The sequence below is a fragment of the Macaca nemestrina genome, chromosome 9, assembly GCF_043159975.1.
Source record: "Macaca nemestrina isolate mMacNem1 chromosome 9, mMacNem.hap1, whole genome shotgun sequence".
In the NCBI taxonomy this organism is placed as follows: domain Eukaryota; kingdom Metazoa; phylum Chordata; class Mammalia; order Primates; family Cercopithecidae; genus Macaca; species Macaca nemestrina.
The window spans coordinates 126,983,376-126,995,727 of NC_092133.1; the positions used below are offsets into that span (position 1 = coordinate 126,983,376).

The window sequence follows — 12,352 nt, forward strand, 5'->3', positions numbered from 1 at the left end:
AATGCTCTACTGGTAGTTTTTTCCTTGTCATTTTTTGCAACAGCTAAAGCTACAATTTAATAGAAGTCCAGATGGAAACATCAGCATTAACAAGGTACATTTCACAGGTTCAGTGATTTTGATGTGGTTCCCTCCACCTCCTGCTCGCATGACTACCTGGCAATTTATGATGGTGCCAATACCAGCGATCCCCTTCTTGGCAAATTCTGTGGTTCCAAGCGCCCACCAAACGTGAAAAGCAGGAATAATAGTATGCTCCTGGTATTCAATACAGACTCATTTCAGACAGCAAGAGGCTGGAAGATATCTTTCCGGCAGACATTGGGTAAGAATTCTGGGCTTGTAAATCCAGTTTTCAGGACTGTCACCTTTCTGCTTTACTTAATTTTTTCCCCAACTGACTATGGTTGCTTTTCCTTGAAGCTTAGAAGAATATGCCATGTAAGGGCTTGGTTTTAAAAATGTATGACATATTTTAATGTTGTAAAAAAATCACTCAACAAATGTACCCAGCACTTTGGGAGACCGAGGCGGGTGGATCACCTGAGGTCAGGAGTTCAAGAACAGCCTGGCTATTGTGGTGAAACCCCATCTTTACAAAAATACAAAAATTAGCTGGGCATGGTGGTGTGTGCCTGTAATCCCAGCTACTTGGGAGGCTGAGGTGGGAGAATTGCTTGAACCCAGGAGATGGAGGTTGCAGTGAGCCAAAATCACACCATTGCACTCTAGCCTGAGTGACAGAATGAGACTCTGTCTCAAAAAACAAAACAAACAAACAAAAAATCACTTCGGTAGCACAGTGGAGGAAGGCTGGAAGAACCTACAACATGGGAAGGAAGAAACTTATGATAGAAATCTGGATGGGAAGTGTCAAAGCCTTGGATGAACCCAGAGGGGAAAGAGATAAGGGGAAGGGCAGAAATCTGAGAGATGGAAGGCAGAATATATTGGAAGCGCAGTGTTTGGACTCTGATGATATTTTAATGAGGATGTGAATTGAGGATGACTTTCTATAGGTAATTTGTTGGATGGTGGTGCCTTAGGAGACTAAGATGTAAGGGAGAAATGTTATATGTAATTTGGGGTATTTTAAGTTGGAAGACCTGTCTAAATGGAACTGTCTAGTTGGAAGCTGATGCTTGAGAAAGAATTTGGACTGGAGAGGGTGATATAGGGGAGCAGGTAAAGTTAGGTGAGAGGATAAACTGAAAATATGCCCCAGATTACTCCCACTGCATGTGAGAAATAAATTATCCACATCAAACACTGCCTGTGAGAAATAATCACCCAGATCCAATTAACTTAGAACTTTGAATAATTTAAAATAAAAGGTAGTTAATCAACTACCTGTTTGGCTATTCTAACAGCATCAGTGACACAGTCTAAGATCATTAATATTCGACTCTGGAAAGTCTTTTGATCCTTTTCCATTTGAATATCGTTGTGATTAATGTTCTAAAAATGCACAGCTCTCCAAACAAATCTCATACTCTGTGACGACTCAGAAAAATCCAGGCAGTTTTCTGTAATAATAATCCTGATTCCCTTTTCAAACTTTCTCTTTCTCCCATAGTGTGGATAAACTTTGTTTCTCTGATGCAAAACACGGTTTACCTTCAACTTCTTGGTATTGGGCATGCAAATTTTTTCATGCATTATTTGAGGAAAGCAATTAGATATTGTGTTTTGAAGGCTTCCCAGTAAACCACACACACCTCAAGACAAATTGTATCAGAAAATCCCTCTACCACCTCCCCTACTTAGCTGTTCCAACAGTAACTTGAAAGCAAGTCTCATGGCCAGTCAGAGAGCGTTGCCCTAATAGAATCGTGTAACTGAAGTAGCATACAGAAGACAGAAGGCTTTTTGAAAGAAAAATTAATTTTCCTTTGGAGTTTTTTTTTTTTTTTTTTTTGCACAAAAAAAGGATATATTCTTGCCTTTAGCACAGACTTTAGACCAAATGTCATATGTCTGCATTTGCTTTGCTACCTTTCAAGCTGTTTTTCTTTTTCCTAATATATTCTCACAAGAAAATGGTAATTGTTGTGTTAACACTCCCCTCGCTGCTGTTATCTGCATGAAGCTTCTCAAGTGAGCCAGGGTTCCCTAGCCTCATTAAATTACTATGTCTTTCCAAGCCACAAAGAAGACATTTTTAGACCTATTGTGATTTAACAGAAGGAAAAGTCTTACAGTGTCAGAAGCATTGTCTATGCGTGAGTCATTGAACAATTACAGTCACTTACTGTTTTCCGCTGGCCACAGTTAGAGAAAAGGTTTAAGTGGAGAATGTAGAAACGGAATTCCTTGCCAGCATCCTGTTACTCCTGTATTTCATGAAGATGATTTTTACCTCTTTTTCATCTGCATAAATGCCATCAGCCACTTGGAAATACTTAAAAAGTCATTGTAATTACTCTTCGATGGTAATATTTAACTGAAAACCTAAGTATTATGATTTTGCATTGCAGTGGTCTTACAAAGCTTTCAAAACCACACTGACAAGTTTATTGATCATTCTGCATAACTTTTCAATTTTGTTTCATTGTGGTTTTTGTTGTTTGTAGTGAGGAGAGGGGGAAGGAACAATAAGAATTGCTTTGATTGTAAGGTTTATAGAGTCTTTTAGTTATAGCTCTGGATGAAAACAAACTTGGCTAATAGGATGCCCCTTTTACCTCCAACTCATTTACGTAAAACAACCCTGTCTTTCTCCTAAAGAGAGGAAAACAACTTTGTGGGCCAGATAGTAGATTTTCATTTACAAGACTGTTTGTTCAGCCTGGAAAACAATATCTTCACTTAGTAAATAATTGATGTGGAGAGGAGACCATTTTAGTCTGTGACATTTCTGTTTCGATCTTAACTAAAACACTAAGTAGGGTTTTGCAGATTTGCTATTTAGATTATACACTTGGCAATGTTTTATGTACATCTGCTTCAATTTTTCAGGAGTCGATGAAGAGACTGGCTTATATAATTATGTGAATATTAGGTTAATTTCGTCTTGTGCATTTGTTATATTTGTATTGCTAGTGAGTCACAGCAAATTTGGGGGAACTATCCCTAGTTGCTAATTACTAAACATGTAGTGAAATTGGGTCTCCTTTTTCCTCGCAACTTCTGCTGCTGGAGGCCCGTGTGCGTGGGATGTGAGGTAAGGAAAAAGCACATTTGGCAAGCAGGAGCTGATCTCTAACTGCAATGGACATGTGCCTGCTTGTTTCCCCCATGTGCTCCAACGCTATATGAATAATTGATCCTGAATGGCTGGCAACCAGCAAAATGATTACACTGGGCTGCAGCAATCTGTGAAACTGAAATAATCTGCAAATCGGACCATTTTTCTTAACCGAGTTCGTAGTTTGCGTCAGATTGTCAATGGCTTCTATACTCCTATAAAGTTTAAAAAGCTGTTGGTGCTGTGGATTTGGCTAAGTGGGCATGGCCTGTAGGCAGAACGGATGCTTTTAAGCACCTTCTGTTCTGTTAACTGCTGGTTTAGTTACTGCCCCTTCCTTTACCAGTAAGGTGGCTCCAGCCTTCACTCTGCTTATGTGTGTCCTGCACAAAGCACTTCACACTTGCAAATGTGTTTTTAACCATCAGAGTCTCCAGTTCTTCTTCCTGAGGGGGTCTCATACCAGAGAGTTGCTTGGTCTATTCACAATATGCACGTCACACTACACACCAAACTTCTACACATAGGGTTAGAGCAGGGCTTTCAGTAAACTTATTTATTTTCTGTGCAGTACCATCGTTGTTTCATTTTTTTCCTAAAATGATGTATTCTATAACACTTCAGCAAAACTTCAGTGTAAAAAATGGAACTTGGCTCTATTAGTTGGGAGGTCTGCAGGCATTTCAATTAGTGAGTTACCAAGGAGAGACTGAGGGGTGTCCCCTGCAAGACAGCAGGGGGACAGCACAGGAAGACAGATGGGGAAGACACACCCTCAGGGACAAGCGGTGGCAGTGCCTATGTGTCTGGAGTTGGTTCCTTCCTTCAAGAATGAAGCCACAGACCTTCGTGGTGAGTGTTACAGCTCTTAAAGATGGCATGGACCCGAAGAGTGAGTGGTAGCAGGGTTTATGGTAAAGAGCGAAAGAATAAAGCTTCTACAGTGTGGAAGGGGACCCGAGTGGGTTGCCGCTGCTGGCTGGTGTGGCCAGCTTTTATTCCCTTGTTGCCCCCTCCCATGTTCCATTTTTGTCCTATCAGAGTGCCCTTTTTTCAATCCTCCCTGCGATTGGCTACTTTTAGGATCCTGCTGATTAGTGCATTTTACAGAGCACTGATTGGTGCATTTTACAATCCTCTTGCTAGCTACAGAGTACTGATTGGTATGTTTTTACAGAGTGCTGATTGGTGTATTTTACAATCCTCTTGTAAGACAGAGAAGTTCTCTGAGTCCCCACTTGACCCTGGAAGTTCAGCTGGCTTCACCTCTCACCTAGACTCAAAGCTCCCAGCCAGCCCCTGTTACCCAGATCACACATGCTGACGACAAGGGCCACTGTCTGCCTTCCTCCACCTGGGGTATTTGTCACATGGAGAATGAGTCAGGTTACATTAAGGTCAGACTCAGAGACCTTTGCTAAGAGACCAAGGCAAAAATACCCAAGCACATATGTAACAAGGACAGAATGAATTACAGTCCAACAAATGTAGAAATATGGTCAGGTAGGCTGGGCATGGTGGCTCATGCCTGTAGTGCTGGCACTTTGGGCAGATCACTTGAGGTCGGGAGTTCAAGACCAGCCTGGTCAAAATGGTGAAACTCTGTCTCTACTAAAAATACAAAAAATTAGCTGGGCATGGTGGTGCATGCTTGTAAACTCAGCTACTTGGGAGGCTGAGGCAGGAAAATTGCTTGAACCCGGGAGGCAGAGGTTGCAGTGACCTGAGATCGCACCATTACACTCCAGCCTGGACAACAAAAAAAAAAAAAAAAAAAGAAGCTGGGCATGGTGGCTCACACCTGTAATCCCAGCACCTTGGGAGGCCGAGGTGGGTGAATTACCTGAGGTCAGGAGTTCGAGGCCAGTCTGACCAACCTGGAGAAACCCGGTCTCTACTAAAAATACAGAATTAGTCAGGCACGGTGGCACATGCCTGTAATCCCAGCTACTCAGGAGGCTGAGGCAGGAGAATTGCTTGAACCTGGGAGTTGGAGGTTGTGGTGAGCTGAGATTGTGCCCAGCTTGGGCAACAAGAGCAAAAAACTACATCTAAAAAAAAACAAAGAAATATGTCTAGATGGAAAGAGCTGATTGATGCATGATATCATTGCCAGCTGATATGGCTTTAGAAAAGCCCTATAACATTTTGGAACTCAATTTTTATCTACTAAAAAACTGATCAATTTGAAATATTACAACTGTTTATCTTTTAAGAATGTGATGGGGATAAAGCAGATAATTTCTGGAAAGCACCTTAGCTGTCAGAGTGAAAGACTCCATGTATTAGAAAGTAATATTGACATCCCAAATTTTCAAGCCCCCCCCCCCCGACCCTATTTCCAAGGTTGGGGGATGGCTGAGGGTGGGGTGGGCAGGGATCAACATTCTCAACAGGACCACATCATGCTACAATGATTTCTTGTTTTTTCCTACCCACTTTGCACTGACACCTAACCGTCAAATCCTAAAGTACATTTTATAATCTAAATCTGAAATCAAAAGCTACATTCTGATTAAATCCTCAGGCCTTGCAGAGGCCTGGTGCACAATTGTTGCTCCATCAATATTGTCCATATGAGTGATTTACAGAATAAATGGATAAATTGTGCCTACTTCAAAATCATATTGTATAATGTGATATAATAATATACCATATAGAACACATTAGATTTTATCTAGATTCAGTTCATTCTCAAAATTCAATCCTGGTTTATATAACTGTTGGGTAAGCTGCACACAGAGAGGTAAATTGAATCACTTTCATCCTCAGAGAATTAGGAATCCCGGATCACACTCAATATTTAGGTCATCTGTGTTTGTCGCCTATGGGTTTTCGCCTATTACCTTCACATCTGGAAAATGTCTCTCAAACACGCTAAAGGAAGACAGTGGGAGTGGCAGGAGGAAGTTGAAGGGGATAAAAGAGAAGGAAGAAGAGAAGAAAGAAAGAAAGAAAGGAGGCAGAGAAAGCTGAAGAGGGTCTAGGGCCACAAAGATGGAGAACATAGTCACAACAAATGGAAAAAAAATCTAACGTGTCCAGTTCAGACTTCTCCTTCTAGTATGAGTTTCCCAGTTTTGGTGTTAAATTTAAACTTTATGAGGCACATATACAATACAACAATACAAGAATAAACTTAAAAATTCAGTGGCATAAAAAATATATGTGTGTGTCTCTGGTTACCTCTTGGCAGCCTGATTGAAGTTGGCAGCTCACGTTACTGTTAGAAGTATAAATGCAATAAGGAAGTTGAATTGTAACTTGAATAATTTGATAAATCACTGATCAAATAACCCTCAGTTTAGCAATAATGAGGGTATTGCTCAAAAGCAACCAAGGAATGTCATTTTTCTGGTTTCCTAATGTCATTTGCTCCCTGTGATGAAGTCTGAGAATGAGATGAGCTGAAACTGTAAACCCATTTAAAGAAAAACCAAACTAAGCTGATTTCCGTCCTTTTTCAGCCCCTGTACCTTTTACTGGTGATTAGACTTCCCTTGGGGGATGATACTAAAGACAAGGTTATCTTCAGGTTATTCTTTGTGGGTTTTATGGGGAAAGGATTTTTGCTGAGCTGAGAATGTGGGAACGGGATAAAGAAACCAACAAATGCTTGGTTCACCAAAACTTTACAAAAGCAAGTAGACAGCAGTTAAATACCAAATCAGCAAGAAGAAAGGAATGGTTCTTAATAAATATATTTCAACACCGGAGTCTGTGCCCCCACCGATGACTAGATTGCCACTCCTGGTCTTGAAGGGTGGGGTTGTCCTTGTGAAAATAAAACCAGATGGTACTGTGGAGACCAAACTAAGTGATACAGTGGAGTTAATGGTAAATTATAGGATAACATTTTGAAAAACACTGAAGGGAACAGGTGCTGGGAAGAAGCACTTATTCTGTGTAATCTAAAACACGAGACGCAACCTAGTTTTGTCGCAGGTAACTGGTTATTTGGGGTTAAATTATTTGTACCCATAAATTCCCTATAATCATCATCATCCTTACTCAGATCAGCCTGGATTTGATATAGTATTCCCAGGAACATAAAAACAAAATATAAGCAGTCAGCAAAAAAATTTTAAAGCGTTCTTTTGTTATAAATAAATTAAGAAATATAATAGTGGGACTGCGTTCTTCTCTTCATTCTAATTTGTGAAAAGTCTGTTAATGTTACTTGGTAGCTGTACATTTTGCTCACTCACCAGTAAAGACTTGTCAGGAAATTCCAGGGCATCATGAAAATAACTGCCTGTCCCTGAGTCTGTGCCCTACCAGAGGTAGCATGAGCTGCTTGACATATATTACTTCGTCTAATCCTCAGAACTACCTCATAAGACAGGAATTAGCCCATTTCGCAAAGGAAGAAAGAAGAATTTCAGAGATTAAGTAATTTGTCTGTGGTCAAAGGGTTTGTAAGAGGTAAAGCCAAGCTTTGAACTAGGTTTGACTGTCCCCAAACTCATGATTTTCTTAATAAGCCTTCATTGCCTCTGTGGCAATTGATAAAAATACCCAGGGATGATTTTTTTTTTTTTTTTTTTTGAGATGGAGTCTCACTCTGTAGCCCAGATTGGAATGCAATGGCACAATCTCGGCTCACTGCAACCTCCACCTCCCAGGTTCAAGTGATTCTCCTGCCTCAGCCTCCTGAGTAGTTGGGATTACAGGCGCATGCAACCACACCTGGCTAATTTTTGTATTTTTAGTAGAGATGGGGTTTCACCATGTCAGGCTGGTCTTGAACTCCTGACCTCCTGATCCACCTGCCTTGACCTCCCAAAGTGCTGGGATTACAGGCATGAGCCACTGTGCCCAGCCCCCAGGGAAGTTTTTTAACAGAAGTGTATGCAAAAGGGCACTGAAAGCACTTAAGATTGGAAGAAAGGACACAGGATTGTTAGAGGATGCACCTCAGAGAATGTGAGTCCTGAATTATGGTGCAGTGGGTAAGATGGTAAACATGGAGCATCACATCCCAGATACAAACTCGGTTTGTACATCTCAATGAGGTTGATCTTGGACAATTTATTTATCCACTCTGTGTCTTTTTTTTTTTTTTAATCTGTGAAAAGAGTACACTAATAATAATGACCTTATAGGGTTCAGTGATTAAATTAGAAAATACTTGTCACTCATTTCACATGCGAGAATTTTTAGCTATAAATAGTATTACTTTGGAAGGATAAGAAGGCATTCATTTACCAGGCATGCTGGCTCACGCCTGTAATCCCAGCACTTGGGAGGCCAAGGTGGGCTGATCACCTGAGGTCAGGAGTTTGAAGCCTGGCCAACATGGTGAAACCCCATCTCTACCAAAAAATACAAAAATTAGCTGGGCATGGTGGCACACACCTGTAGTCCCAGTTACTCGGGCAGCTGAAGCAGGAGAATCACTTGAACCTGGGAGGCAGAGGTTGAAGTGAGTCAAGATCACACCACTGCACTCCAGCCTGGGTGACAGAGTGAAACTATCTCAAAAAAAAAAAAAAAAAGAAGCATTCATTGGGAAAATGGACAATCTATGGAGAAAAATAAACACATGTACAACGTTACAGGTGCATCCCATTTCAATGGATGCCCACTAACCTGAACATTGGTAATGCTTTGGGGCATAAGGCAGAGAACAAGAGGTGCTGAGACAGGAGAGATACGCAAAGACCAGACATGAAGGGCCCTGTATCATGTGCAAGGAGGAGCCATTAATTGTTTTGAGCTGGAGAGTGCTATGATCTAGTCAGATTTATTTTAGAAAGCACATCCTAGCACCTGTGGGGGTGATGTTTTGAAGCAGCATTCCAGGGAAAAAGTTAGGAAAGTATTGCAATAGTTTAGGCATGGGATGATAAGAGCAGTGGTACCATGAAAATAAAGGAGATTGAAAGGAGAAATCCTCAAAATATTGAATCAATAACACAGTGTTCCATTTGAGAGAAGCCGCTTGGGAAAAAGAAATAATAATGCTCCTAAGGTTTCTGGACAATAGCTTGTGACACCACTATTCAAATAGAAAATTACTAGGAGAGGATAGTGCTTTGCAGAATAAAATAATAAAAATTTTGGGTTTTATCTGCAGAATTTGGTACCTTTAGGATATCCAGCTAGTGTTCAGTAAGTAGTCAGATAAGAGAGTTAGAAGCTCAGTAGAAACATCTTGGCTAGAGTTTTGCTCTTTTTTATTTTGAAGCCATGTAATGTGGCACATATATATTTATAATTATTGTATCTTTCTGGTGGATTGACTCATATCATTATGTAATAACATTTTAAAATACTTTTTGCCTTAATTTCTACTTGTTCCGATAAAGTATAACTTCCAATAGCTTTCTTGTGGTTCATATTTGCATGATATATTTTTAAGCCCTTTTATTTTCAACTTTTCTCTATCCTGAAGAATATATTTGACTTTTGTTTGGCAATGTCTTTCTATTGGAGAATTTAATGTGTTTATATCTGATAAAATTACTAACATTATTAGTTTTAAATAGACCTTTGTACTATTTGTGTTTTGTTTGTCCCACCTCTTCTTATTTTCCTTTAACTATCTTTTCTTTTTAAAATTGAATCACTTTTTTATTACTCCCCTTTTAAAATTATTATTTATACATCCTGTTACTCTTGTTTCAGTAGTTACCTTAGAGATTACAGTATTCAACCTTAATATGTTAGAATCTAATTTAAAATTGATACTTTTACCATGTTATAATCAATAATCAATCCAAGGACCTTGGAACATTTTAAACCCATTTACCTACTTCCTGTCTTTTGTGCTATATATGCCAAGTATTTTAATTCTACATTCATAATAGGTACACAAAATATTTTTATTGTTTTACACAATTATTAATAATGTAAAATTACCATTGCTATTATTTTTCTTTTCTTCCTGAAATTCTATGCTTCCATATGGGATTAATGTATTCCTTCTGGAAGACCTCTCTTTTGTGTTTCTTTTATTGGAGATCTTCTGGTAAAAAATGTTCGTTGTTTTTGTTTTTTGAAAATGACTTGATTTTCTTAAATTTTGTGGGATTCTTTCTCTGAATATAGAGTTCTAGTTTGCCATTTATTTTCATTCAGGACTTTACGATGCTATTCTATCGTGCTCTGGCTTGTATTATTTTGATTAGTAAGTCATGGCTTTCTATAACTGGGACCTGCATCCCTCCCTGGTCATCTCATTGTAGAGTACTGTTATTGTTGCTGTTGTTGTTATTTAATTTTATTTTAGCCATTCTGTTAGGTGTGTATTAATATCTCATGTGGTATTAATTTGCATTTCCCTAATGGTGAGTAATTTTCATGTGCTTTTTTGTCATCTATATATCTATTCCCTGGTGAAATATCTATTTATATCTTTTGCCCATTTTCTAATTGAATTATTTATTTTTCTGCTGTTGGGTTTTGAGAGCTTTTTATTTATTCTCAATCAATGATCCTTTGTCAGTATGTGGTTTGCAAATGTTAATTCCAAGTCTATATCTTGCCTTTTAATTTTCTTGCATTATATTGGCCTTTCACTGAACAAAAGTTTTTAATGTTGAAGTTCAGTTTTTCGACTTTTTCTTTTATAGATCATGTTTTTGGTACCAAGTCTAAGAATTCTTTGCCTACCCCAAAGTCCCAGAGATTTTTCTGCTGTTTTTTCTAAAAGTTATATGATTTTACATTTTTCATTTGTGTCTATGATCCATTTTGAGCTCTTTTTGGTTTAGATAGGAGATTTAGGTGGAAGTCAATGTTTTGCCTCCAGATGTCCAATTTTTCTAGCACCATTGGTTGAAAAGGCTGTCCTTCCTTCATTGAATTGCATTGGCACATTTGAAAAAAATCAGTTAGGCATACTTGTATGGGTCTGTTTCTGAGTTCTCTGTTCTATTCTATTGATTATGTGCCTAACTCCTCACCAATATCACACTGTCTTGATTACTATAGCTACATGGTAAGCCTTACTATCAGGTGGAGTGATTCCTCCCCCTTCATTTTTCTTTGTGAAGATTGTTTAAGCAATTTGAAGGCCTGTGCCTTTCCATATAAATTTTAAAATAAAGGCTGGGTGCAGTGTCTCATGCCTGTAATCCTGGAGCTTTGGGAGACCAAGGTGGGAGGATCCCTTGAAGCCAGGAGTTCAAGACTAGACCGGTCAATATAGCATGATCCTGTCTTCACCAAAGATAACAAAATTAGCCAGGCATGGTGGCACTTGCCTGTGGTCCTAGCTAACTGGGAGGCGGAGGCAGGAAAATCCCTTGAGCCTAGGAGTTCAAAGTTGCAGTGAGCTGTGATCACACCACTGCACTCCAGCCTAGGTGACAGAGGAAGACTCTATCCTAAAAAACATAAATAAATAAAAATAAAAATAAGTTAAGCTTTTAGATGTTTGCAGAAAAACCTTGCTGAGATTTTTATAGGAATTGTGTTAAATCTATGCATCAATTTGGGGAAAATGGATGTCTTTACTATGTTGAGTTTTCCAATCCATGAACATATATGTATCTAGACTTATTTAGGCCTTCTTTTATTTATTTCATTATTTGGTAATTTTCATCACATAATCTTGTATATGCTTCATTAAGTATACACCTAAATATTTCATTTTTTTGGAATGATTATAAATGGTATTGTTTTTTAATTTTGGTCTCTACATGTTAATGGTTAGTATATTAAAATTTGATAGATTTTTGTGTATTGTTCCTTTATCCTGAGTTCTCGTTGAACTCACATATTAGTTCTAAGAATGTTTTTCTATATTACTTGGGATTTTCTGCAGATAATAGTTACTTGCAAGAGTGGCAATTTTATTTCTTCCTTTCCAGTCTCTCTCTATATTTTTCCTTGCTTTATTCTGGCAAGAATTCTAATACTATGCTGAGTTAGAGAGGTGTGAAATAAATATCGTTGGCTTGTTCCTGATCTTAGGGAGAAAACATTTAGTATTTCACCATTAAGTATGCTGTTAGCGGTAGGTTTTTACAGATGGTTTTTATCAAGTCAAGAAATTTCTCTTCTCTTTCTAGTTTGCCAAGAGTTTTTATCATGAATGTATGTTGGATTTTGCCAAGTGCTTTTTCAGCATCAACTAACACGATCTTAGTAAATTATTTTTTTAATTTCTAAGTTGGAAATAATTTTTTCCAGTATTTTTTTTCTTAGTAAATTTTT

At 38.5% G+C, this 12,352-nt stretch overlaps 1 protein-coding gene across 1 annotated transcript in view; it reads left to right on the forward strand.

The window, feature by feature from the left end:
- Nucleotides 1–12,352, forward strand: part of LOC105488215 (cubilin) — a 313,890-nt gene that overhangs the window by 269,873 nt on the left and 31,665 nt on the right. Inside the window, exon 59 of the mRNA XM_024794869.2 lies at nt 108–325. Within this exon, the coding sequence (XP_024650637.2) occupies nt 108–325 (218 nt within the window). The remainder of the gene's footprint in view (nt 1–107; nt 326–12,352) is intronic.